This window comes from Corvus cornix, chromosome 5 (genome assembly GCF_000738735.6).
Source record: "Corvus cornix cornix isolate S_Up_H32 chromosome 5, ASM73873v5, whole genome shotgun sequence".
Taxonomy (NCBI): Eukaryota; Metazoa; Chordata; class Aves; order Passeriformes; family Corvidae; genus Corvus; species Corvus cornix.
Window position 1 is genome coordinate 26652750 of NC_046335.1, and position 24092 is coordinate 26676841.

At 35.1% G+C, this 24092-nt stretch overlaps 1 protein-coding gene across 4 annotated transcripts in view; it reads right to left on the reverse strand.

The window, feature by feature from the left end:
* Nucleotides 1-24092, reverse strand: part of AKAP6 (A-kinase anchoring protein 6) — a 273048-nt gene that overhangs the window by 76665 nt on the left and 172291 nt on the right. For all 4 annotated transcript variants that reach the window (XM_010392152.4, XM_039553019.1, XM_010392145.4 and 1 more), the window contains exons 8-9: nt 11092-11240; nt 5112-5232 (exon numbers count right to left, since the gene is read on the reverse strand). In XM_010392152.4, coding sequence (XP_010390454.3) covers nt 5112-5232; nt 11092-11240 — 270 coding nt within the window. The remainder of the gene's footprint in view (nt 1-5111; nt 5233-11091; nt 11241-24092) is intronic.

The following is a 24092-nucleotide window of genomic DNA, read 5'->3' on the forward strand; positions in this document are numbered from 1 at the left end:
ACATATAACTGTTATGTGTTAGATTAATTTGCAGAACACTTGGCATTTTATTGCCAAGTAGTCAAATTGTTCCAAGTTGTTCCGGAAGGTTGTTATTAATAGTATGTTTTCTGAGGAAAGTTCTGTCTACTTTTGGAACTGCATTTCTGTTGCCAAGGAAACTCCTTGAAGCACAGCATTCTAGGAGCACACTGCTGCTTTTGTTTGCCAGTATCCTATTCATATCATCTAAGTAAGCACTTTACATACTTTAGCCTCCAGTTTCAAATGTTGAAGTTTTTATGTATTTATATTTCCACGTTAAATATAGTTTGTGCTTCTTTTTAAACTCAGGGACTCTTGCAAGATTATTTTAACAGTTTCATTAAAGAACAGTTTTTTGTGGCTTTTTTTTTCTTTTTTTTTCACAAGTTTGCAATAAATTAGTTTTAATTTGAATAATAGCTCCATAGGTTATAGCACTAGTCCTTAAGTGTTAATTATCTTTTCACTCTGAAATTAATGTAGTCATTTCCTACTGACTCCTCTACACCATTATTGAAGTGCTGAGGAAAACATGTCATTGAGTTCTGAGCCAGAACTGTTGTTGTGATTAATCCTGGTCACATGGCCAATCTCTGCCAAAAGGAGATCACTGAAAAAAGGTGACAAAGACAGTGATTTCCTGTCAGCAAAGAGTACGACAGGGCTGTCTAGAAGTGATGCAAATGAGGGAAACTTTCACCACGGTTTGTTTGATCCACTCCGGGCCACAGCACACTGAGCCAGCGAGAAAGGCACAATGGAGCAGCAGCACACCCAGAGGAGGAAATTAACTGCACCTTCCGAGCAGGGATAGAGCTTCCAGCAGGGAAACAAAAACTGCTGGGAGATTTTTTTTCCCCTCAACTTTTTTTGAAATGTATCCTTAGTTTTTGATGTGTATTTTTGTGTTAATACAGTGGACCACTTCCCCTTGATGAAAGAGTTCAGCAGTTAACCTGTTCAAAAGCTGAGCCAACTAAATGCTTTCAAAATCTTTGCAGTACTACATATGGATCTTTTTCCATCTATCATAATCATTGCTGAAGAATTACTAGGAAAAGACTTACGGCTGATGCAGTTTGTATTAAAACCACCATACACTGCTTGTAATCAGAAAAAAAAATTATTTTATTTGGTATTTTCAAATGCTTGGTTAATTTTGTTCTGAACATACAATTTTAACACTCATACGGTACTTATTTAAATAGGGTTTTAATCTAACACAATTACGTTTTGCAATTAATCTTCAGAGGAAAATGGAAAGAATTATCATCAACTTTTATGCTACTATAGTAATTTCTAATCTCAACAGTTCCAGTAAATACTGATTTGCTTCATTTTTGAACAGTCAAGGTACAGAATTACTCAAGTTCCTACTAAAGGGCTAATTAGTAGAGTTTAAATTCTTTGGGTTTGATCGTCCAGTAATGGCATATGAATACAGCTGAAGTCAATGCAAGTTCTGTGTACTTAAAGCTTATGAGATCAGGCTCACATGCAGTAGATTAAAATGAAATAAACATGATACATTTGGCATTAAACTGAGCTATTATAGAAGTACAAAGAAGCAAGAATCCAAAAACATGGAAATGCTCCTTTTAGATTTTCTTAATAGATAAAGCATTAGAGGATAAATAAACTGTCATCAATTCATTCTGTGACTGCCATTTTATCAAACACTAGCTGATTTTCAAAATCATTAGCTAGTTTAGGGCTATAAAGCAGAAATCATTTAGGGCTGTGTTCTCTTTTTTTTAAAATCTATGAACTGAAATCTAGGAAGTCTAGAGAAAGTAGTACATTCATATTAGGTGTTACGAAAAATATGGCTGTGCTGTTCCTATTACAAGGCAAAATAAAAGTTAAAGAGATATAATAAGGATCCTAGTAAAAAATTATGAAGTTCCTGGAATATTAGAAAACAAAATTAAGCTGAGAATTGACTTAAGTGTACATTGACTCTGGAAATAGAGTACTGTGAAAATACCTCTAACCATGAAAATATAGTCATTTTCCTATATACAATTTTAGCATTTATATATTGTGTTATGCTGCTTTAATGTATGCTTGTCCCTTCCGAATTACTTGTTTCATCATTGCTCCTTCCCATTCATAGACTCCTCAGGGGCAATGATTACTGTTGGTAATAGTGATACCACAGCAGGTTCCCTGGCAGAGCCGGCTTGCTGAGCTGGCTCTGAGCTGCAATTACTTGTCAGCTCAGCAACTGAGAAGAGGGATCTGTGGTTTTAGGAGAATCCACGAAAATGCAGAGAGTGCAATTAGCAGGTTCACTTTGAAGCTGTAATTGATAGAGAGAAACTAAGACAAGACCTGTGTTTTCATAACAGCCCACATCATTGAGGAATTCTGACAATAATAGCTGCCTGGATTTCTCTCCCTGCGGACCACAACGCCTGTGCTCTCTGGGAAGTGCAGGCAGTGCTCACGCGCACTCGACCATCCACGACTCTGTAAAAAAGCCTCTGAATAAAACGGGTGTCACCGCTGATTAGAAGAGAGGTTTACTAGGCTAGTTTTATAAAACTATTAATACTCTTTTTGAGGACATGATTCATTGTCACACAAATCTCTGAAATTAAGGATGGTAAAGACCTAGTGATTTATCTGATCTTTCCTTTGCTAGTGCAGAACTGTTCCCTCAATTACACTTGCTAATGTTGTCCTTTGTCTACTTCTAAATGTCTGAAATTATCGGGCTTTCAACACTTCTTTGAGAGGTTGCTCATTGTGGTGTTTGGGGCTTTTGGTGTTGTTTTTGTTTTGTGTTTTTGGCAAAAATGATCGTTCTAAATGCAACGCACTAAAGATTTTTACGTTACCTGCAAATCCTCCTCCCACTTTGCGGACACTCCTTAGTCATCTCTTATGCAAACTCCACATTTCTAGATAAAGCTTTTGTTCAGCCCTTAAAAATTTGTTTGCTGCTCTTACTAGAAAGGTAAATGCAGTGAATATTCACTGCAAGAAGGCAAGGAGTCTCTTTCTACCCTTCTTCAAGTGGTTTTGAAGTGTCCAGCTACCAGATAGGCAGTTTTGAGATAGGGGATCAAATCTAGCACAGTAGTCGGGTGACCTCCTGGCAGAAATTGCGGGACAAACAAGGTGCCTGTTGTTTGGAATCAGTGCTGATTTGTCTGTGCTGCACAGGCTGCAGACTCAGCTACTCTCTATCATAAAAACTCTCTGCTTTCAGAAGGGTCATGCCTACCATAATACAGAATTAAGATAGACTATTAAGAAACTATTCGCATTTTGCATATGTAATATTACCCATTTTGCCACCATATTATACTGCACATATTAGTAAATTGTTGCCCTTTTTTACTTTTCACATCATGCACTATTATCCCTGCCTTATCATCTATAATTATTCTTAGGGGTTACATTTGGAAACCAGAAAGGGAACTATACTAAATAGGATCCAAAATGCTTGGGCTGCCTGCTTAATCTTTGTTCTTTTTCATATTGATGGATGGATTACCTTAAAATTTATGTTTATCTATTTATGGTTTTTTAGTATAGTACTAAAACTAGTGGTTAAACTAGTCATGGTACAAGCTGGCCTTATGTGGACAGACACTAACTACCAAAACACCTTATGTTAGACTCACAAAAAATTCTTTACTCATTTCTGACTTTGTTTACTTCTGAGCCTGGCCAAGGCCAGGTCTGTTAAAGTGTGATTAAGTCTGATGAAGTATTTAGAAACTTCAAAAAAAGACATTAGCAAAAATAAAAAATAATTGTCAAAGCAAGAAATGGAGGCCAGTGAAAGAAACTCACTTGCAGCCTAAAATAGTTTGGATCTGAACTATATTTACATTTATAAACATATTTTAAATCACATGACAACACCTTCTTACTGGGTATTTTAAATAAAATAACTAAAATAAGAAAGAATAAAATTCAAGAAGACTGTCAAGAAAATAGCATGCCAAAACAAGAAAAAAATATTATATTTAAGAAATTATCAAATCATGCAATCATAGAAGAACAAGAACAACTTCTATTTGACCTTGAATGTACCATTTATTTGATAAGAAATTAAAAAAAAGCTAGAGGGTAGTTGTTTCTTATCATTATAGTGTTGCTGATTCTGTGGTTAGTTATTAATTTTATTTTTTATGATTCACAATCTGCTCTTTGAAATATGCCATATGCTCAAAGCAATTCAAGGATGACAACTGTCAGAATTACTCCAATAAAAATTGCCTAAATGAGGAAGATTTACTGCAGCCTGATATTTCTGTCGAAAGCCCCTCCTTTCTTTCCCCCACCACCCCTCAGACCCATAGCTCCTCAGTCACACAGTGAAGCCTGAATCAATTTCAGAATCAAATCACACATTTTGAGGAAGTTCTTACAATCTAAAAGAAATGATAAAACTTCTGGGTTAAGGCAGCTATGGCAAATAAAAGAAACCATGTGTGTCTGGATGCATGTGTGTGTATACACACACACACACACACACACATATATATATATATATATGCTAGAATTAGACCCTATAGCTTCACCCTACAAGTTCAAAATCATGTTGCTCAAATCACAACCAAGTGTGAAGACTTAACATGACAATGTCTACTTTATGTATAACTAATAAAAATTAAATTGGAAGAGTCCTGTATCCTGGCAGCAGCAAACCAAAATCAAGGCAAATGTCTTTCTTTCCAGATGAGGTCTGAAAGGTGGATAAAAATCCAGCTGAAAGCCCCAATCAAAACACATTTTGTTAAATGTTCCCATTTCATTTTTTTCCTTCATTTTGTTTCAGTCTATTTATTAATGCAGTTTCATTTATTTCTATTCATCTTGAAGACAAATCTTTGTCCTTCTATAGAATTACACCAAATAGAATGTGATAAAGGGAACTTTCTTGCAATTATGATGTCGGTGCAGCCTGTCAGTGCACTGGGGATGGAAATGAGGTTGGGGACAGGGAAGGGAATTCTAATAGACACCATGATACATACAATGAACGCAGCGATATCCTGTGAGAGAAAGACTTGTCAAGCTAATCAGATCTTCTATAGCTAGGTAAAGGCAGTAACAGTAGTGCTAACCTTGTAAAGATGCTGCTGCTGCTCCTCTGACATCATCAGGTCATGGCTGTCCATCACGATGGATTCCATGTCAATCAGCCAATCCCAGAGCTCCTGGTATTCTGAATCAAAGTCCAAAAGGCTGTAGATAAGGAACAAAATGTATTATGCATAAATACTGTGTAGTTGTTAAAATCTTGTATTAGAATAATATATTCTTGAAAACTCATGATGTTCCAAGTTATATTTCTAAAGAGACATTCTGTATTTATACAGTGTGGATGAAAATGAAAACTGAAATTCAATTTAAGCCAGTGCCATGACCTAAATTCAGTGGCTGATGCCAAATCCTGACAACAGTTGGCATACTGCATTTGTTTCAAAAATACTGAAATACAAATCCCCTATAGATGTTGTTTAATGTTTTTTACAGTTCTGGCTTTATATTGAGCAAATTTCACAACAATCATCTTGATATAATTCATATGAAAATATTATTTACATCAAAAAATTAGTCAATCCATTTAGCCATCCTTCTGCTGTCTATCTGCCTATCTTTGTAAATATCCTACATTTATTTTCATGGATGAGTGGCTAGCATTTCAATTTAACGCCTTAAGATAGGCTTGAGTGAATATGGTAAGCCAGTGAGAACTAAGGCCAGATACAGTATTAGACAGGTGTTCCCTACAGACATGTAAGAAACAAAGGTAAGGACAGGAAGTCAAAACAATGAATCCTTGAATAGCCAGCAATCATTAAAATTCAAAGGAGGATCACTACGGTTTTCAACAAAATAAATCATTAGAATAAGGAGCTTAAAAGGATTAATGTGATTCTCTATTGAAAGCCTGGTGAATAAGTAAAGCATAGATTCTTCTAAAACACTGTGATACAAGACAGAAAGTACACGCTGAAAAACTGCACATTGGTCAAATAGATACCTCTTGAAAAGGGATCTTCAAATTTGCAAAATTGGAACTAACAAAAGTCTTGCCAGTAGTATCAAAAAACTCCCATATTGATCAAAGAATAGTGCATGTTCTACTAAAGCTAATTTCTCCAATTATAAAGAACTTTTTAGCAGCCCCATTAAAAAAATTAGCAGTGTTTCAACAGAGAAACAATAAACTAAATACGCTTTTAATGTCGTTAGTACTATTGCAGTTTTATTTGTTATTAGCTAGAGTACCATGCGCGTGGTAATCTTTAAAACTTATAGATAAAGTTGTGACAAGTAGAACTGTCTCTTCTCAAGAAAGCAGGCAAGGCAGAAGAAAGCATTTGCCGTCTGTGGTATTATTTTCAATGAATTGACAACAAAGAAAGTATTGTATAATGTACAAGCACTGACTCCTGCTTCTGAAGTAACCCTCTAGTTTAATCCACTGTACTTAGTATACTTTTACTCAATAATTTATGAGGTGCACTTACTTAAAACTGCCTGCTGCCCTGAGAAGGTAAGCAGTGTTACTATAAAGAAAGAAGAGCAAGCACAAAAGGTCAAGTTACTATTATTGAAATATAATAGTTTCGCTTGGAGTTCAGGGCTTTTCTCCTATTTCAGGAGGTATTTGACTCAGACATCATTTGGAAAATAAAAGAAAACTAAACTCCATTTTGAATGGTATATTTGGCAGTTTTACCTTCATCAGAAAGCAGTATAACCATTGTGCATCTTCAGTACCTACTTCTCCTTTTCTTCCTTTCATTTTATCCAAATATTTTTCAAAGCCATTAAACTCACAGGCAGTTATTTAAACATATGTTTTGTGACATAAATGTTAGATTTCATAACATATAAATCAGTACAGACTCAGTTGAACTTGGATGGTTTGTACCAGTGAAAATCCTAAATTAAGATAGGAAGATGAGGTAAAACAAAGCCTACATACAGAATGGGATGGGATGCCTTTGGAAAATGCACTAGGAAGCGGGCTTGGATTTTTCTATACTAGGCAGAAGATGTATCCAAAGCTGTATCCAAACATCTGCTTTGTGCCTAAAGATCCGCATCTTACTTACAGTCCAAACTGGTCCATTTATTTGTGTATTGAAATGAACCAATCCTTTAAAGAAACAGAAAAGCACTTTTCTTTGACCTTTATAAAACACAGATAAGCACTAGAAAACAGCTGAACATTTTGATTTGAAACTCATGTTCTAAACAGGAACTCAACACAAAACCAAGAGTGAGAGAAACAGTGAGAATTCACTGGCAAAAGCCCAGGAAGAGATACAAGATGTAATGCAAGATTTATTTTTTTTCTCCATAGTTTACATACTGTACACTCATTCTCTCTTTTTTCTTTTTTTGTTTTGTTTTGTTTTTGTTTTTGTTTTTTTTGTTTTGTTTTGTTTTCTGAAGTAAAGTCATCTGGGAGCACTTTTAAGCAACTGTCTGTGGCAGTTATTTGCCTGAGCCTGAAGATAGTGAAGTCAGCCTACAAAGCATCACCAATATTTTTTTAATATGATTGCAATACTTTTAATGGTTTTAGAATATCTCTGATACATATATTTTTAAAAGTTTTATTTTTGAAATTAATGCCTTGGATCTAAATGGATGAATTTAGTGATCACTATTAAATTACTGTTTGGAAGAGGATGCAAGTTACTAAGCCACTAAAAAGATATTCAGAAAAATCAAGAAATTGTAGGACCAGAGAGAGATTAAAATGTGCCTGTCAGTACTTCTGTGATATATTTAATATTTCTTTTTTATTCAGAATCTACTCTTCCTGAGCTTAGCAGATCTTTCTTTTATATTGCCACAGGCAGAACCAGGGAAAGCATGACTTCTGAAATACTGATGCGTGTTAAAGATGCAAGATTCATAGAAAATATTTAATTTTGGTTGATTATATGAATCTACCAATCACTAAAAAAAGGAATAAATTAGGTCATCTGTTTATTGAAAAAGAAAAAAACCTTCCATTAAAAGTACCCAAACATTGCCAACAAAAATGTTATAATATGAGTTAAAGAGCAGGTAAAAACAGCTTCCTTGATGTAGGTTTGTTGGTTAACAAGCTAAAACCATTAGCTATATAATAACTAAAATTACATTAAGAAGTATATTTTGTCTTGGTAAACCGGGAATCAGATATGCAGAGTTGCATGTCTAATCCCTTGAACCCTAAACATATTTCTTAAAATGTGGACACCAATTTATTATTTTGAATGAAAATTCATGAGCACCTTTCTCATGAGAAAACCAGTTCGTCTGTGGCATTAATAAATAAAAAGGAATGTGAAGCTATTTCCATCAGCCTTTTTCCCCATGTTTAACACGCACTTCCAGTTTGTAGTATTTCTTTGATGGCATAACTCACATGGCATTTAGAAGTACTGTAAACACACTGGTACACCTACCAAAAAATTCAGCCAGACAAAAAGTTCCTTCAAGTTTCTGTGTCATAATTTTATGGAACTCTTTTCACATGTTTTTATTAGGAAGATATAGGAGAATTCAGAGTTATCACCTTAATAGTTTTAAAACTGCAGTATGTTGTGCACGTACTTGAAGCCCCCTCTAATGCATTTCTCTCAAAGTCTCATCCATGAAGGCCCAACACCCACTGATGACAAGATTTTAGGATCTGGCTTTCATGTTGTGCAATGGTGCTGTCTGTATCTCCCAATAGGACCTGTACCCACTCCTCCCCAGTTTTGAGGGGATCCAATATTTCCAGACAGATCTGCTATAACATTTTGTACCTGCCATCAACTACTCTTGGGTACTTCTTACCTCCTGGCTAGCTGGTGTTCTCCTGCAGCGGATACTCATTTTCTTTTCCTTTGTCACTTCACCTATTTTCATGCTAATACACATAAACCCTCTGTATTGCAGTTTCAACAAGATTACTATTTTGCAGGAAATCTCCTGTTCTTTATACACCCACTAGAATCGCACTATTCTGCAAATACTGCCCTACCTATCTCAGTTTAGCTATTTCCTGCACAAAGTCATCTCCCAAATCTCCTACACACACACACACACACACACACACACACACGTCATATAAAATAGTCTTCATTTACAATAGCTCTTGCTCTCCCTGTGGACATTCTTCTTTTTCCTAGGTCAAACTTCCACAACAGCTAATGGATAGATACCCTAATTTATGCAAATGGCCCCTTCTCTGTAGAGATCTCAGTCTCTAGCTAGGTCATGCTACTGTGGAGTTTCTGTCCACACTTTTCATGCAGTAAGGAAAGGTTGCATCAACTGTATTTTTAAATAGCTGAAAGGCATTTCCATTTTTTTCAACATAGCACCTCAGACTGGTTCAACTGAAGTTTTCCAGCTGAATTTAGTCCCCATTAGCTTCTAAAATGGCTGAATATGTGGTACTGTACTGGTACGATTTCAGCCCTTTGGCCCCTGAAGTCACTGTTGAGCCTCTAAGGGCTGAGATGGCCTTATGGGCCCGGAAAGGTGGCCATAGCACAAAAAAGGTAGGAAATACTAGCAGGTGACCATTTCCAGTTCTAAACATATAATTACAAGTGAAAACAAGTGCATTTAAGAAACCACTTGCTTATCATATATGGTATGTAGAGTTACAAACTGGATTCCTCTATGAAGCTTAAAGCTTTACATCCCCTACCCTCAGGAAAATCAAAAGTCTGTTGATGTGTCTTACATCCCCCTCAATATTCCAACCTTAAGCCTTGCTCACGTTCAGTGGTGGCTGAAAAATTAGAGGCTGGTTTTGAATATGTAGCCCTCATTTATGTAGCGTACATTTATGTACGTATACACACCAATTCTGAACAAATTATTTTTATGGTTGGCACTAGCTGCACTGGCGTGTTTGAGAATCTGATAGATTTCTGCATATGTAATCAAGATCTTAGTAATCCTACATAATTAGCCCACACCAACTTTTCTAAAACAGTCATCTTTCCATGTAATAAGAGGGGATGTTTACAAGGCTCATCTACCTTTACAGTTGGTAATTTAATAAAACTGTGTTTCCAAGACCTGAACATTGAGTTAACAGTTGGAAAGGGGAGTTCTGGAGATAGAGAACTCATGAACACCTCTGTCAATGGCTTTCCTTACATAGGAAACTGCAGGCAAAAGTTCTACTCTATTTGCCAGTTATAAAGAAACTATCAGGAAAAGAGCGTACCCAAACAATGAGCACTAGTTGGCTCCTTTGAATTGCTTTTGGCCAACACTGTTACGATCCCACAGATTTGTTTCTTATGTTCATTTTGGGGTGCTAGTAGTTGGAAGGTATGGTTTTCAAAAGACCTTAAAGAAAAAGTCTTAATCCACACCTACAAGTTTCCTTGATTGTTAAAAAGAGAGGGCAGCAAGAACTCATTTCAGCATAGTCCTGTGATTAATTTGTCCAAAATATTAAGAATGCTTTTGCTTGTACACTTACATATATACCATAAATGCGTGGGTATGTGTGTTAACATTAATTAAAAAAACAAGTAAAGGAAAAATAGTTTAAAAAAAGGGAAAACAGTTAAAATTAATGCTTTCTTGAGGTTCAAAACTAGGATGTTTGAACTATAGGTGAAAGGCTTCATATTCATATTTTCTAGTCACTAGGAGAACAATGACTATAGAGCTCTTGCAGAGGTACTATTACACTAGCAAGATTCTTCCTTGGAAGACGTTAAGAAATCAAATTATATGAAGCTGGAGGAGAAAATTATATGACTGGAGGAGAAAAGCCTAAAGAAAAAGGACACATTATATTTTTTTAAATCTAGATAACAGATTACTATTAGATAATATTAGGTAGTCCTATGAACAAACCATCATTTGGATAAATTATCCAGAACACATTATTTTTGCATCCATATATTAAAAAAAAAAAAATAAGAGAGAAACAGCTGTCCCCATCTCTCAGCCTAGGAAGAAAAATCCTGGTTAACTAGGAAGAAAAATCCTGGTTTTTAAGAAAAAGTATATTGTGTAAAAAAAAAAATACAGATCAGTGAGAATAAAACAACAAAAAGAATAGTTCCCTACCCATTACTTCCCACTGTGTGAACTTTTGACATATCAGCAAACTCTTCCTTTCGCTTGCTACTACTGTTGTACTGCTCACTGTACAGTTTTAAGGACATCTGTTCAACAGCATCTCTTTGTGCTTCCAGATAGCATAGCTGAACCTCAGCCTAGAAAAAGAAAACAAAGAGGTGAAAAAAACAAAACAGAACATTAAAAAAAAAATTCAGAAAGAATACATTCAAAACAAATACTTTTGGACTGTAACAGTTTTAACCAAATTACTCACACTATTAATTTTCTCCTAGTATATGATAGTGAAAAAGGCTGAACCATTACGTCGGAGAAAAAGTACAGTGTAATCCCAAATGCTAGAAATGAACTATTGAGGTTTCTATCAGAGAATGTGTTATATATTCCATGAGATGTATATCCAATCAAATGCTGCATAAAAATGTCTGGACATGAATAAAAAAGATATTAGAAACCAAGCACTGTGATAGAACAGGTAGATATATAAAATTACATTTCTTACAGGCTTCAAGATTGATATTGTTAACACACTGTGCTTCATAATTAATGAAAGCCATATTGCTATAGGTATTTTTCCTTTAAATAGTAAGCATAAACAAACCCAAGCAGATTGGCATTGTTCACATTCTCCTTTCTCATATCTGGCACAGACTGATTACTCAGCAACTTTAATTGCAAGGAAAAAGGTAATACGTGAGAAGTGCTGTTTTCCATCAGACTGTGCCTGTCCAGAAGAATGTTGAATAATATTTGGCATCATAACTTATTGAACAGACACTTTATTTATTGCAGCTGTGGTGATCAGTATGCTTCTGAGGCTCAGAGAACCAGATGACACAAGGATAAAATCTGCTGTTTGCCACACTTGCCCCTAGGAACAGTGGAAAGAACAGAGTGTAGACTAAGTTCAAAAGCACTTCGGGGCCGATATGCCATTGTTTTCTTTTAATATGCTTCGTTGAAAGAAAAACACATTACAAATTCTGATAATGCTTCAAAAACCTCTACTTCTGTGTAACTACATACTTTTATTTCCATTAGGAATGGAATGCCTGCTTAACTATTTGGTACTATGGCAAGTGAATGCAAATGGCATGGAGGAAATTTTGTATAAGGACTGTCCTCTATTTTTTGCAGGGAAGTGAAGAGTTTGTTTGCTGACAGCACAGCAGAGTTACCAATCTATGGAACAATGGCAGTCATAAAGAGAAAGTAGTGAAAGGGCTAGAGAAAAGGGTAGTCAGTAAAATGTAGGAAAAATGCAAGTAAGTGAAGGGAAACAGGCACTGAAGAATGTCAGTAGGGAAAGTCTGAAAGGCTGGAATGTCTTCATAAGCTAGTGGTAATAACAGTTTCTATATTTGCTTAGGCTTTGCCTTGGTTCAATTTTTACTGAAAAACAATGTAAGTGACTTGGAAATTTCATTTATTTTTAAAATTTCTCATTCATACCTTTATAGCTTTCTCTCTCAGCTGCTTCTTACAGTGAAATTAGTTATGTTTTCCAATAAATCCCAATATGTTTTTGAGAAATTAAAAAAAAAACCTAACAAGCAAAGCAAAAACCCAGAAAATACAGAAAATGCTAGCAATTTTCCAAGGAGAAAAAAGACAAGAATTCCAACTAATCCATGCAGGTCTTCCACTGTGTATTTAATCATAATTCAAGGCTTTCATAGCTACTTTTAAATAGTGGAAAATGAAACCACAAAAGATTACCAGTGAAGAAACACTATCTCAATAGATGACTAAGTAGCTGGGACTGTCCAGTTAGAGTAAAATGTTAAGGTTTGAGAGAGCTTCAAAACTATTCTGCTTTCTCAGAAAGTATAATTAAAATGGCCATTTATATAACTCACAAATAACTAAGGCAGCGAATAAACAAACTGTATCTCCTTCCTGTTACGTTTCCACTCCCAAACACATTTTCCTCTGAACTGATAAACAGTCCGCTTCCACAGTATACTGAGGTTCCTGAACAAATTCCTTTTTTGGAAGGATTCTTTACCAGTAAGGATAGTCTTCCAGCAGAGTATTTTATATTGTCCATATAAGGCTATGAATGTGCTCTTTTAATTTATTCTTACCACAAAGCAGTAATCCACTTATCATTTTTATTTTCGTTATAGTTGACATGACATATTCAGTCTAAATCCCTGTTGTCAGTGACCAGTAAATTTCTAAAACAATTAAATCTATCAATTAAAATCTGTGACTGTTTTAAGCCTAGAGGGGAAACCTTGTGGAAGCAAAAAATTTCCCTGATTTTCAGGACAGGTTTGTAAATCAGGATTCCTGCTTTTTCAGCTATGGGTTTTGGGTGGAGTTCAGGTAGAGGTATTGGGGTTTTCTCAGCTGTTATTGAAATTGTGTACACAACCTTCCTTCTCCCCTCCCACCCCAAGACTCCAAACAGAGGGAGTTCACTTGTAGCCTAAACTCCAGAACATCACACATAATAATTAAAACTGAGCCCTGAACTGTATGAACACAGGCTACTTCTCAAACAGCACAACTATCCTAATAATTTAGATACTTTTTTCCCCTTGCATTTTCTAATTCCCCATCCTGCGATTTCCTCTATATTTCAAAATAAAAAATGTTAAAACTCAAGCCAGCAGCTTTTCACAGGTTGGTCATGCTCTGTTCACTAGCAAAAATATTTGTAGGCAAAACAATAATGAATACAGAAAATTGGAGAAGAAAAAGAAGGGTTAAATAGAATAGTAGGGGAAAGGAAAAGCAGGATGTAAAGGGTAGGTAAATATATGAAGAGAGATAAATAACAATCCACTATTTCTTCCTTGCAGCTATAAGGCCCTCTTGTACTGAGGATTATGAACTCCATCAACATCATACTCTACGAAGCCTGAATACAACCTGTTTCTTGCACTTCAGAAATATGATCCCTCTATAAATCAACTATTTTTATTTTTAAACCCAATTTCTATCTTCAACGTTTGTGAACAATTACAGCAGCTCAAACTCAGACAGTGCAGAGTTTCAGATGGATCTCTCTGATTTCTTTTCTGTATGTATTCATCTATCTCACTGTTGTACTTAAGCATTTTTTTTTGTCTCTGTTATACTGATATCAACTGCAAATCCAAAGAGGCTTTGAAGACCTTGAGTAGGTATTGATCAGTTTAAGTATCAAAAAACTACATTCTACAGAATCTGAGCTAACAGGTACAAGGCATAATATGGAAAAAAGTACACAGCACAGATATGCAATAAACCTACTGCAGTTTATTTTCAACTTAAAACCTTTAGTGGTAATGAAGGACTAGTTTTGCAATATTCTGGGAGAATAAAGTAGCAACTTTATAAATTCCTAATCAAATATAGAAAAGCTACTTGACATTTAATTGTGCATTGTGTGCATTTTCAGATTGCCCTACACACAATTTTTTTTATTATATAAAACAATTTTTAAGAACAGTCTCTATAACAAACACACCTGTGTGGACATGGATATCTAGCAAATCCCCGAAAAGTCTACTGGGATATGCATCGTCCGAAATATAGCTGATAGAAATTGGGTGGGAGGTAATCATTCATTTACTCCTAGTGCCCCATCTTAGAATTGAAATTCAGTTCCTTTTTTTTTTGAGGATGTAGTACATCAGAATATGTGAAAAATTGAACATGGGGAAAAAAAATGCCAAGGAATTATACTCAGCAGTAGTTTTCCACTTCATGGTCCTCTGCTAAGTGACCATTTTTGCAGTAAAAAGACAATAAAGATGCTGATGATGGTCTTGTTACACACTTGCAGAGATTCTCCACCTACTGGATGGAATGAGTTTAAAATATTCTGTTGTAAATTAAACAGAGATATTGCCAATAATCAAATGACAAAATCCTCTCATTTTCCTGAGCCTGCAGGAACCAATCTCTGAACAAGACTATGAAAAAACTGTAGTCTGGGGAAAAACAGTGAAAAAATCTAGACTAGTGCCAAATACTCAGTTGTAGTGATTGATTAATAGTGGTAAATAATTTCAAGACTATTTTCTAAAGCTTATTTTCTAAAAACCAAGAACTTATAAATAAATCGGGGGAGCCTGAGGTGCAAATCTGTTCCTTAAGACTGTCTTTGCATGACAACGTAAAATGTCCTTTACTATACAGATCACTATATAACATGAAGGAGTAATCAGTGACAATACAAATCAATGAAAATACATTGTATTTCTTGTTAGACCTACATGTTAGAATGACCTTATTCTGAAGTGGAGAAAGACAAGGGATAATGACTCTTACTGTGGGAGGAAGGAGATTGAAAGGTTATATTGTATACAGAGTATCAAACAAGAGACTCAAAATTTACACCAATGTGAATTGGAGCTATGAACTCAGAGCTAGTGTTTTTCTGCTGCAAATTTTTTTTATTTTTGAATGTACTAGAATAAATATCATTGATTTGGTGTTGAAAGGAAAGTGTTTTCAGACAGTGTCTCCCAAGGAGCAAAAGTCATTTGCTATGAACTATGTTACTGTAGGCAAACAATTCTGTGTTTTAGATATACAAATTATATATAATACATTCAGCTGAATTTAAATTATGAAAGTATCTAACCTTGTGTTACCCATTCTCTACAGTTCTGTAGAGAAACTACGCTTCTGCCATACTACACTGTACTTAGTGAGAATTATGTGAGTACAGACAGTTCAGTTCCTCTGCTATTATTTGAACTTAAGTTGGATGAAAACAGTCTCTGCAATTAAAGCACAAAATTCAGTTTCTACCAACAAGGAGGTAGTCAGATGGCCCCATGCAGCACGTAGACTTAGAATACTCACCCATATGTATATTTTAAAGAAGTGCAAACTCAGATGTCCCATTTTAAAAGTATGTACATTCCAGCTTGTCACTCTGCATATCTCCAATTGGTGAAATTTCTTGAGATTTAAAATTGAGAATAATTTCTTTCCAGAATTAAGTTGATAAGAGTAGCATTTGCACTTAAACAATCAAGCATTTTTTTGTTGTTTTCTGTCACAGTATTCTGACTACTTGTCCACATTATAAAGTTGTGGAGAAGGCTTCATTACAGAACACAAAAAAGACCCTGGCTCTGTCACAGTACCGCTACTGAATAAAATTATGTTGAGAAGTATATGGCTCAAAATATCTTCCATGAAGATGTAGATGACAGAAAGCATTCTTTGGCAGGCAAGAGTTTGTCCAAAATCTCTGTACAGACAGACTTGATCATCCATCACACCATCCCTACACCCAGCCAACAGGTCTTCTATTGATGAAAACACCTAAGGTAGAAGGAATGCTTTCAAGAAGTCACACCAGCATTTCAAAAGGTGTTGTATAACAGAATAATGAGATCATTATGGTTGGAAATGCCTTTAAGATCATTGGACCATCATTTGGCAGCATTAGGCTTCTTGGACTTCAAGTGACTGCTTCTACCCTAAGTGTAGGCATTTGTTTTTCCCCCCTTACTCTGCATAATTGAAACAGAGACCATGCTGCTATTGAATACTTTCTTAGTCTGTTACCCCTCCTGCCTTTGGCTTCCTTGACTCTTCATCTTACACACTCTTCAGGACTGAATCAAATAAAAAAAAATTTAAAATCCTATATCATGAAATATGTTCACTTTAAGCTGAATATTTGAGAGTACTATTACAAAGGACACACTGTGTTTTGATCATGCAGGAAATTAGTTCTGTTAATCAGGGCATGCTCATTACCAGTCAAAATCTTAGCTAAGTGTTTCTATTGTCATAAATGTTTTTATATCAAGAATAATGTTATCACTTTGTTTTTCAGTGTGCTAAAACCATCAGAAAAATGTGAAACATCCACACGGAATGAGTAAAATTACAAGGCAACAACATTCTTACATATCAAGGTACTTAAGATCATTGTAGAGTTTATGTAACAGCACAGTGAATTTTAGGTCCATTCACAGGAGCCATAAGATGAAATTTTAGATAGGTAGGGATGTGTTATAGCAAGCAGAACTTCAGGCACTTCTCAGAGCCATCAGATATAATGGGGGGAGGGTGAGGGGGAAGCCTATAAAATAAGAGTAATACCTTTTTTCAGAGTTTCCCTTGGCTTTCAGAAATCCATGACCTGTGACTTCAGGACTGTGAGTGCAAATGCAGTCACTAGTGTGTCCTCACCAGCATTCTGAACAAATCCATGAAGATGCCAAAACCATTCTGCTAATTTAAAATCTGCACCTCTTGTGTCTTTATTCCTGACTATTCACCTGCCTTTCATTATATTCAGTGTAACACAACACAACACAAGAGCATGGCATGCCCTGTGCATCATACAGATCTCAGTTATGTACCCAGAGAAGTTCCCTACATGACAAATATCACAAAGCATTGAAGAAAAGTATGAAAGAATTAACCTCTCCAGAGGTTAATTAAGACTGAGTAGTTTCTGACAATAGCATCCCAAAATTGCCAGGTGAAAAAAAGTTCTTGTAAGAATGGAAATTGAACAAAGGCCAGGATGCTTTTCTACTTTTCTTGCCTTGCAGGTCTGCATCTCCATCCTGCAGAAAGAGAGTGACAGACAGGATGCAAAAGAGTCTGTAATAATCAGGGGCCAGGTGGAGAACAGGCTTGCTCTGACAGTGGAAAGGGCTGGGATGACAGAACAGCACTTGCTAAAACCATGTGGAAGACACAAATTAACAAGGACACAGATCCAGCCAAACCCATCAACATAATAGAGAGCACTTCTTTGTAACTGCCACATTCCTTCCATCTCCTTCAGTGACACCTCTTCATATGCCACAATAACTGTAAACCCAAACATTCCCATTCTTACAAACCCAGAATTTGTCCTATTAAATTAGCATTTCATTAACACAACCTTGGTTTCTTCCCCGCCAGGAAGAGAAAAAGATTGTTATAGGAGGCCAGAACACAAATATGTTGTACATAAAGTAGGTTGAAAGCCTTTCTGGGTCAGCCTCAAGACCCTCACACAGTCAAGAAGAGGAAAGACAAGTCATGCACAGAAAATCTTTCTTCAATGTGCTAAAATCATAAACTTAATCTTACTTAATTAAAACCTCCATTATTTGCATTGTTCTGCTTGTTCCTACCATTTTCTGTGTTTGCACTTCTAGAGCAATGAAGTGGCCTAAAAAGAGATTGTTAAAGAGTCTGTCTACCATCCAACATGCAGATACTTCTAAAAGTCATGCTTCTCTATAAGGCTTCTGTACCAGATCACACAGACTAGCAATGCACCTAGCTCAGTTTGTAGGGCTGGGCATTCAAAATGGCCATGCTCTTAAGGCTAAAGACAGCCAGGTTCAGAAATTAGGACAACACACTTGTGCAAGAGAAATTCCAGAGTGCTGGTGCACATTCCACCTCCCCCTGTTCCCGCAGCAGATTGACATGTACCGTTCTACTTAAAAATAGTGAGGAAAGGTAAGTCTCTCAAAACCAATACTTCCTATGGAAAACTATCCAAAACATCCCAGAAAGGCATGGCAGACCTAACATAAAAATGTTACAGCCTTTTCCTTGGAATTTTTGCTCAGAGATCTACTTTGTGCATATTTTGGAGAAATCTCTGTTCTCCCTGTTGGGAGCTGTACTGACCTACAGTGAAGTAAAACCTGACAATTTATTTGTAGAAAATGGTTTCCAAGCTGTCTGAATTTAATACATTGAAAAATCTCACTTGGAAGCAAATAGAAGGTAATTGTTTACTTCTTTAATTGTAAGATTCATTGTTTGAATCTGAAGTTACTTTGGTAATACACATTGAGTTTTAATTATTTTACCGTACTATACTAGTAGTACATAAACAGCTCGAATTTTTCCCTAGTAGCTCCATTTTAAATTTCTGAATGCTTGAGAAATGTTACATATTTATTAACCTAATCATTACAAATATGTGTGTGCTTAACAACTAGTTCCAAAATTTCCTAGCCATATCAACTCACAAAATTGCAAAAGTTTTGACCTAAAATCTTCTTTTGATTCAATGTTTTGAGTCAACTATTTTGAGAGGTTCAATAGTGTCAAACATCTTGAAGTCAAAACTCCTACACTGAGTGTGCCTCAAAGACACTCATTGAATGCTTATTTAACTTGTTCTGAAATTGAAGGAGATTCTTTCCATGACTTGATAGTCTATTTGATGTTATGTTACCCCTAGAGATGTGAATGTTTTCTTACTACACACTTTTTTTCCTCCTACAGGGAGAAATTACAGGGTATTTTTATCAGCTTTTTAGATATTGAACTATTAATAACATAAAATTGTGCAATATGAACACATGACTCTGTCTCCACTGCACAGTTAAGTAAGAATCGTCAGACTCTGAAGGAGGAGATGCCAATTAATGTCAATTAATTTATTTGATAAGAGCAGGGAAATGTGGGCTAAGTATTTTTCCCTGTACACTACTTTTCCTATCCTAAATATATATATATATAGCTATATACACAGCTATATATATATATGGATTTTAGCAAATATATCAGTAATTATTCTAGCGAGAGCAAAACATATAGCTTAATATGTTGATTTATACAACTGCCTGGCTGTGTATAAAAAGCAGGCACAAGCTGCTTCTCCTTTGAGTTTATTTATGCTCCTCTGATGAGGAGCCTCTTGAAGCACCTGACACTTACTGAGGTAGAGGGAACTGTAAAAAGATAACTGTTTTAAACATAAAATATTTGTATTGCTAAGAGGTCAGCTTTGCTGCTGCTGACTTCATTGTAATTTGCATACTATTAAAGCATTACCCATAATGTTTGTAAAATTTAATTTTAAAGCTATGCTGTTAAAGATGTTTACTGAATTGTAAGCACCTAGGACATTTGGGAAATTTGTTAACACTGTGATAGTTATAGTATTTCTGCCTTACTTTGCTTATTATTTAATCCCCTCACAAACACACTTAAATATTTTCTTTCATTTTATGACAATGAATCTCATTTTAGTGCAAGCTGAGAAACAAAAAAAAAGTATACTGTAACAGTAAAGTAATCAAAATAACTTCCCCTTTTATTCTCAATATATTTAAGTTTGTTAAAAATGTCACTAACTTATTTATTTACTTTTTCTGGGGGCTGAGATCCAATTATACTCCTATAGACTAGAGGTGATGGTTATGATTTTCTACTTCACTCTAATACAGGCTTTCTCATTAAATCTCACAGCTCGGTAATCACAGTCATCACATTTGTGTTTCAGTACTGCATTCACACTCACATTCTCCTTCCCTGGATTTCCATCCTCCTTCCCTCACCCCCTCCCCCAGATCTTTATTTACTCCCTGGCAGAAACTGCAAAATTAAAGATGTATAATGTGCAGATACAATCTTTGCTTCCTTTCCTCTGCCAGGCTAGCACTCTAAAATGTGCTTCTTTTGGGAAGTACTGATATTAACTCAGTTACTATAGTACATGAAGTACTGTTTCCCTTTGAAGTACTACAAAAAAGTTGTCCTTAGATGGTAATGGAAAGGATGGAGTAAAGCAGGAACAACAAGAATCACTTTACATACTAATAACAACAATTTAGTTATCAAAACAGTACAGAACAAGCATGCCTTTATACTATTCTTTAAAAAAATTTAGCTTCCTAGGGTTCTAATAGTCTTTTCCTATGGTTCAGGAATGCACAGTAGCACTCAGCCCAGTGTCTGTATCCTTATTTCAAAGAGAATCATTCAAACCGACATCCACCCTGTCAAGAATCTTGACTTTGAGCTGCTAATGCAGAATAAAAATCAATATAAATTTTTATCATTTGATGAATATTTACTTCTTTCTTTTGAGCCTGGGGATTTAGAATTGAAAACTGCTGAATCAAGCCATTTTATTTTTTTTGTGTTTGTGCCAACACCAATTTACTACCCTCCTGAAAGTTCCTGAACAAGATGTCTCATGTGGCACACATGTTGGTTTTTCCTGTCAATCATAACTGTGTGCCAGTAGGGAACCATAAACATTTTCCTTTCATACTCTTAGTTCTCCAAAAAGGAATATTTTGATTACTTCCCTGGAAAAAGGTAAACTTGTCTTATTTAGACATACTGTAAAATGTCTATGTCTACTTTTCTAGGACAGCTGCTGTGCCTAAATTGATAATATCTATTAAATATTTTCTTTTCAGTATGAGTTGCTTCCTACAATGAAACAGTTTACAATCACTGCAAACAAAGCTTAGTAGCACAGAACAGATAAAGATCTGTATTGACATTATCACTTCCCCTATATGTTTTCTTAAAAACTGCATGAAAAGTCTGACCAGTATAATGTACATCAAATGTTTGTGAAAATGAGGAGATAAATAGATCCCACAAGCAGGCAATTAACATATGACTCTAGTTCACATTTCATCTTTAAAAGAAATGTACCTTCAGTCTCAAAAAAAAAGGCATATATTAAAAAGTATATGTAAAGATCCTATGTTTCCATAGTGACTGGAGTTGGGGTGAGAGAACAGGGAAAAGGAAAAATTATGCTTCTAAATTTGAAAAAGACCTAGATTAGTTTAACAAGAACTGTAAATGCAAGCAATTTTCATCTTGCAAAATTTTTTTATATATGACTCAGTGGCAGACTGGCTTTATCTTGAGCAATTTTGTTGGTCTCTTATAAATTAAATAAAAGTGGCAGCAGCTGTCTTTCAGAAGGCTGATATAGGTTCGTATAGTCATATGATATTATGTAGACAGATGTTTTAAATAAAATAAAATATTTAGATTGCTAGATACCTTGCTAGATACAAAGGCAATTATAGGATGTCTTTGTTAAATTAAATTTCTCATTCTTTTGAGAAGAAAAAAAAGGAATTGTGCTGGAAACTGTACCAACAGGAAATGATTCTATATCTAAAACAGCTGGAGACTGTAACTAATATAAATTTCCTTGAAAATAAAAATTCTGTATGCCTCTAGAGACATGCAGCAACACGCAGTAAAACCAGATGTGATAAAATTATTTTTTAAAAGCGTGTTTATATAGACATATAAAATATTAAGATAACATCCACTCATGTAGAGAGACTGTTCAAGGCTAAAACAAAGTAGCAGAACAATTAAAGCCCAAAAATGTAAGAAAAGAGCCATCTTTTTCTAACAGTAAAAGATGTAATTTTTTTGATGAATATTGCCTTCTCAGAAACATGTCAGACACCGTAGTTTGACAATAATTCTAATGCGATAACGCTTTATTGCTTTACCAAGACAAATGCAGTGGGAACCTTTTACCTCAGCACTTTAAGGTAGACTTTGATTCACATCTATGTTATACGTATCAAAGTTCCACAAAAAATGGTAAAAGTAAAGCCAATATCCAGTACTCAAATTGCTTAGCTGCTTTATTTAGGTAAGCTTTCCACAGTGTATAAGGGAATTTTTCCAGAGCAAAGACTGTTCAACCAGGTCTTACGTGAACCCTTCAAAAAACATACCACAGGATCTAGACCATGACTGTCTAATGTGACTCAACCAAATAATTCTTTCCATTTTTGTTGAAAATGCCACAATGTAACAAACTGCATTCTGTGTACTTGTAGCTTTACTCTTTGTCAAGGCCTCTGTTACAAGCTTGTCATGACTCCAGACCCAAACCTGTACAGCTGATTTGTCTAAAGCACCAAAGGTTTTAACTTACAAAGAAAACATTCCAGGAGGAGTATGAATGCCAAAATGTAAGAGTTTTACAGGTCTGCCTTTCAAATTACCATTGATAAAAATCCATCCAAATTTGCATAGCCACCTTCCTCCTTGTTCCCTAATAAAACTATACTGTAGCATTGCTTGTTCAGTAGCATTGCTTGCTTTTAAAGTAATATTATTTTGTAATTTGAACAATGAATTAAACTTTTTTTCTCTCATACTTAAAAAAACACTCCAGCTGCATAAAACCAAATGAAGCATGCTCAAGATATTGGAAGTGCTGTATTATAGTCCCTATACAGGAGAAGGAAATGGTGTTAAAGATTCCTTTCAGAAATCTTCAGGTTAGATTGGTTTCATTTTTTTCCAATAGCTCTAATTGGCTAAGTGCCTTTGGGCCAGCTAATACCCAGAGAGACCTAATCTCAGTAATCTTGTAAATACAATGATTTCAACAGATTATCATCAAAGACATGACCAGTACATGAGATTCTGCCTGTTTGTTGCTGTATTATTTTTCATTTAGAATGTAGTTTAAATTGCCATATTAATACAAGATTTATTATTACAGAGTTCTGTGTTACTAAGAGTCCAACAAACAGGAGATATTTAGCTATTTTTATTAAAGTTTAGACAGATGTTTAAATGGATATGAACAAACATTTTAGTTTCAAAATTAAAAGGAAACAAATTGAAAAATAGAAAAATCACCCTTCTCAAGTTATAGATGTCCAAAGATGACATATGTGTGTAACAAATGTTCATGTGACTATATGTTTACAGAATTAATTTTTTTTTCCTTCAAACACTAGGACATGTAACTGACATGACAATAACATATCACAGTATAATAGTCATACCTGCTGCATCTTTTTAGTTTAACATCTGACCCATGAAAATGTGACTTTTCTGCAGCTAAAATAAGTTGTGTAGTGACTCAAGGAATCTGAAGTTCAATTACTACAAAAAATATGCCAAGGGAAAGCTTTAATGAAAAGACGAACATTCCAGTAACCGCAAACAAGGTAATAATTACATTTTTACATTATATTGTTAAAGAAGTTGAGTATTACTACATGGGAATTCTGGGAACTCAGATTACAATAGACTGTAACCTGTTTTCAGAGACAAAAACAACCATGAGTTCTAAACCATTTAATGACCTTACAAAATGGTGTGGGACACAGACTCCTTAGAAGTGAAAATAGCAACAAGAATCATTACACGCTGATTAATCTAGACCCAAGAGAGGTCACAAACTCATAAGTCAAGGGTCATTAACGTATTTTTAAATAAATATTTTAAATGCAGTTTGGTAAAAAGGTTTTAATATAATCCCACAA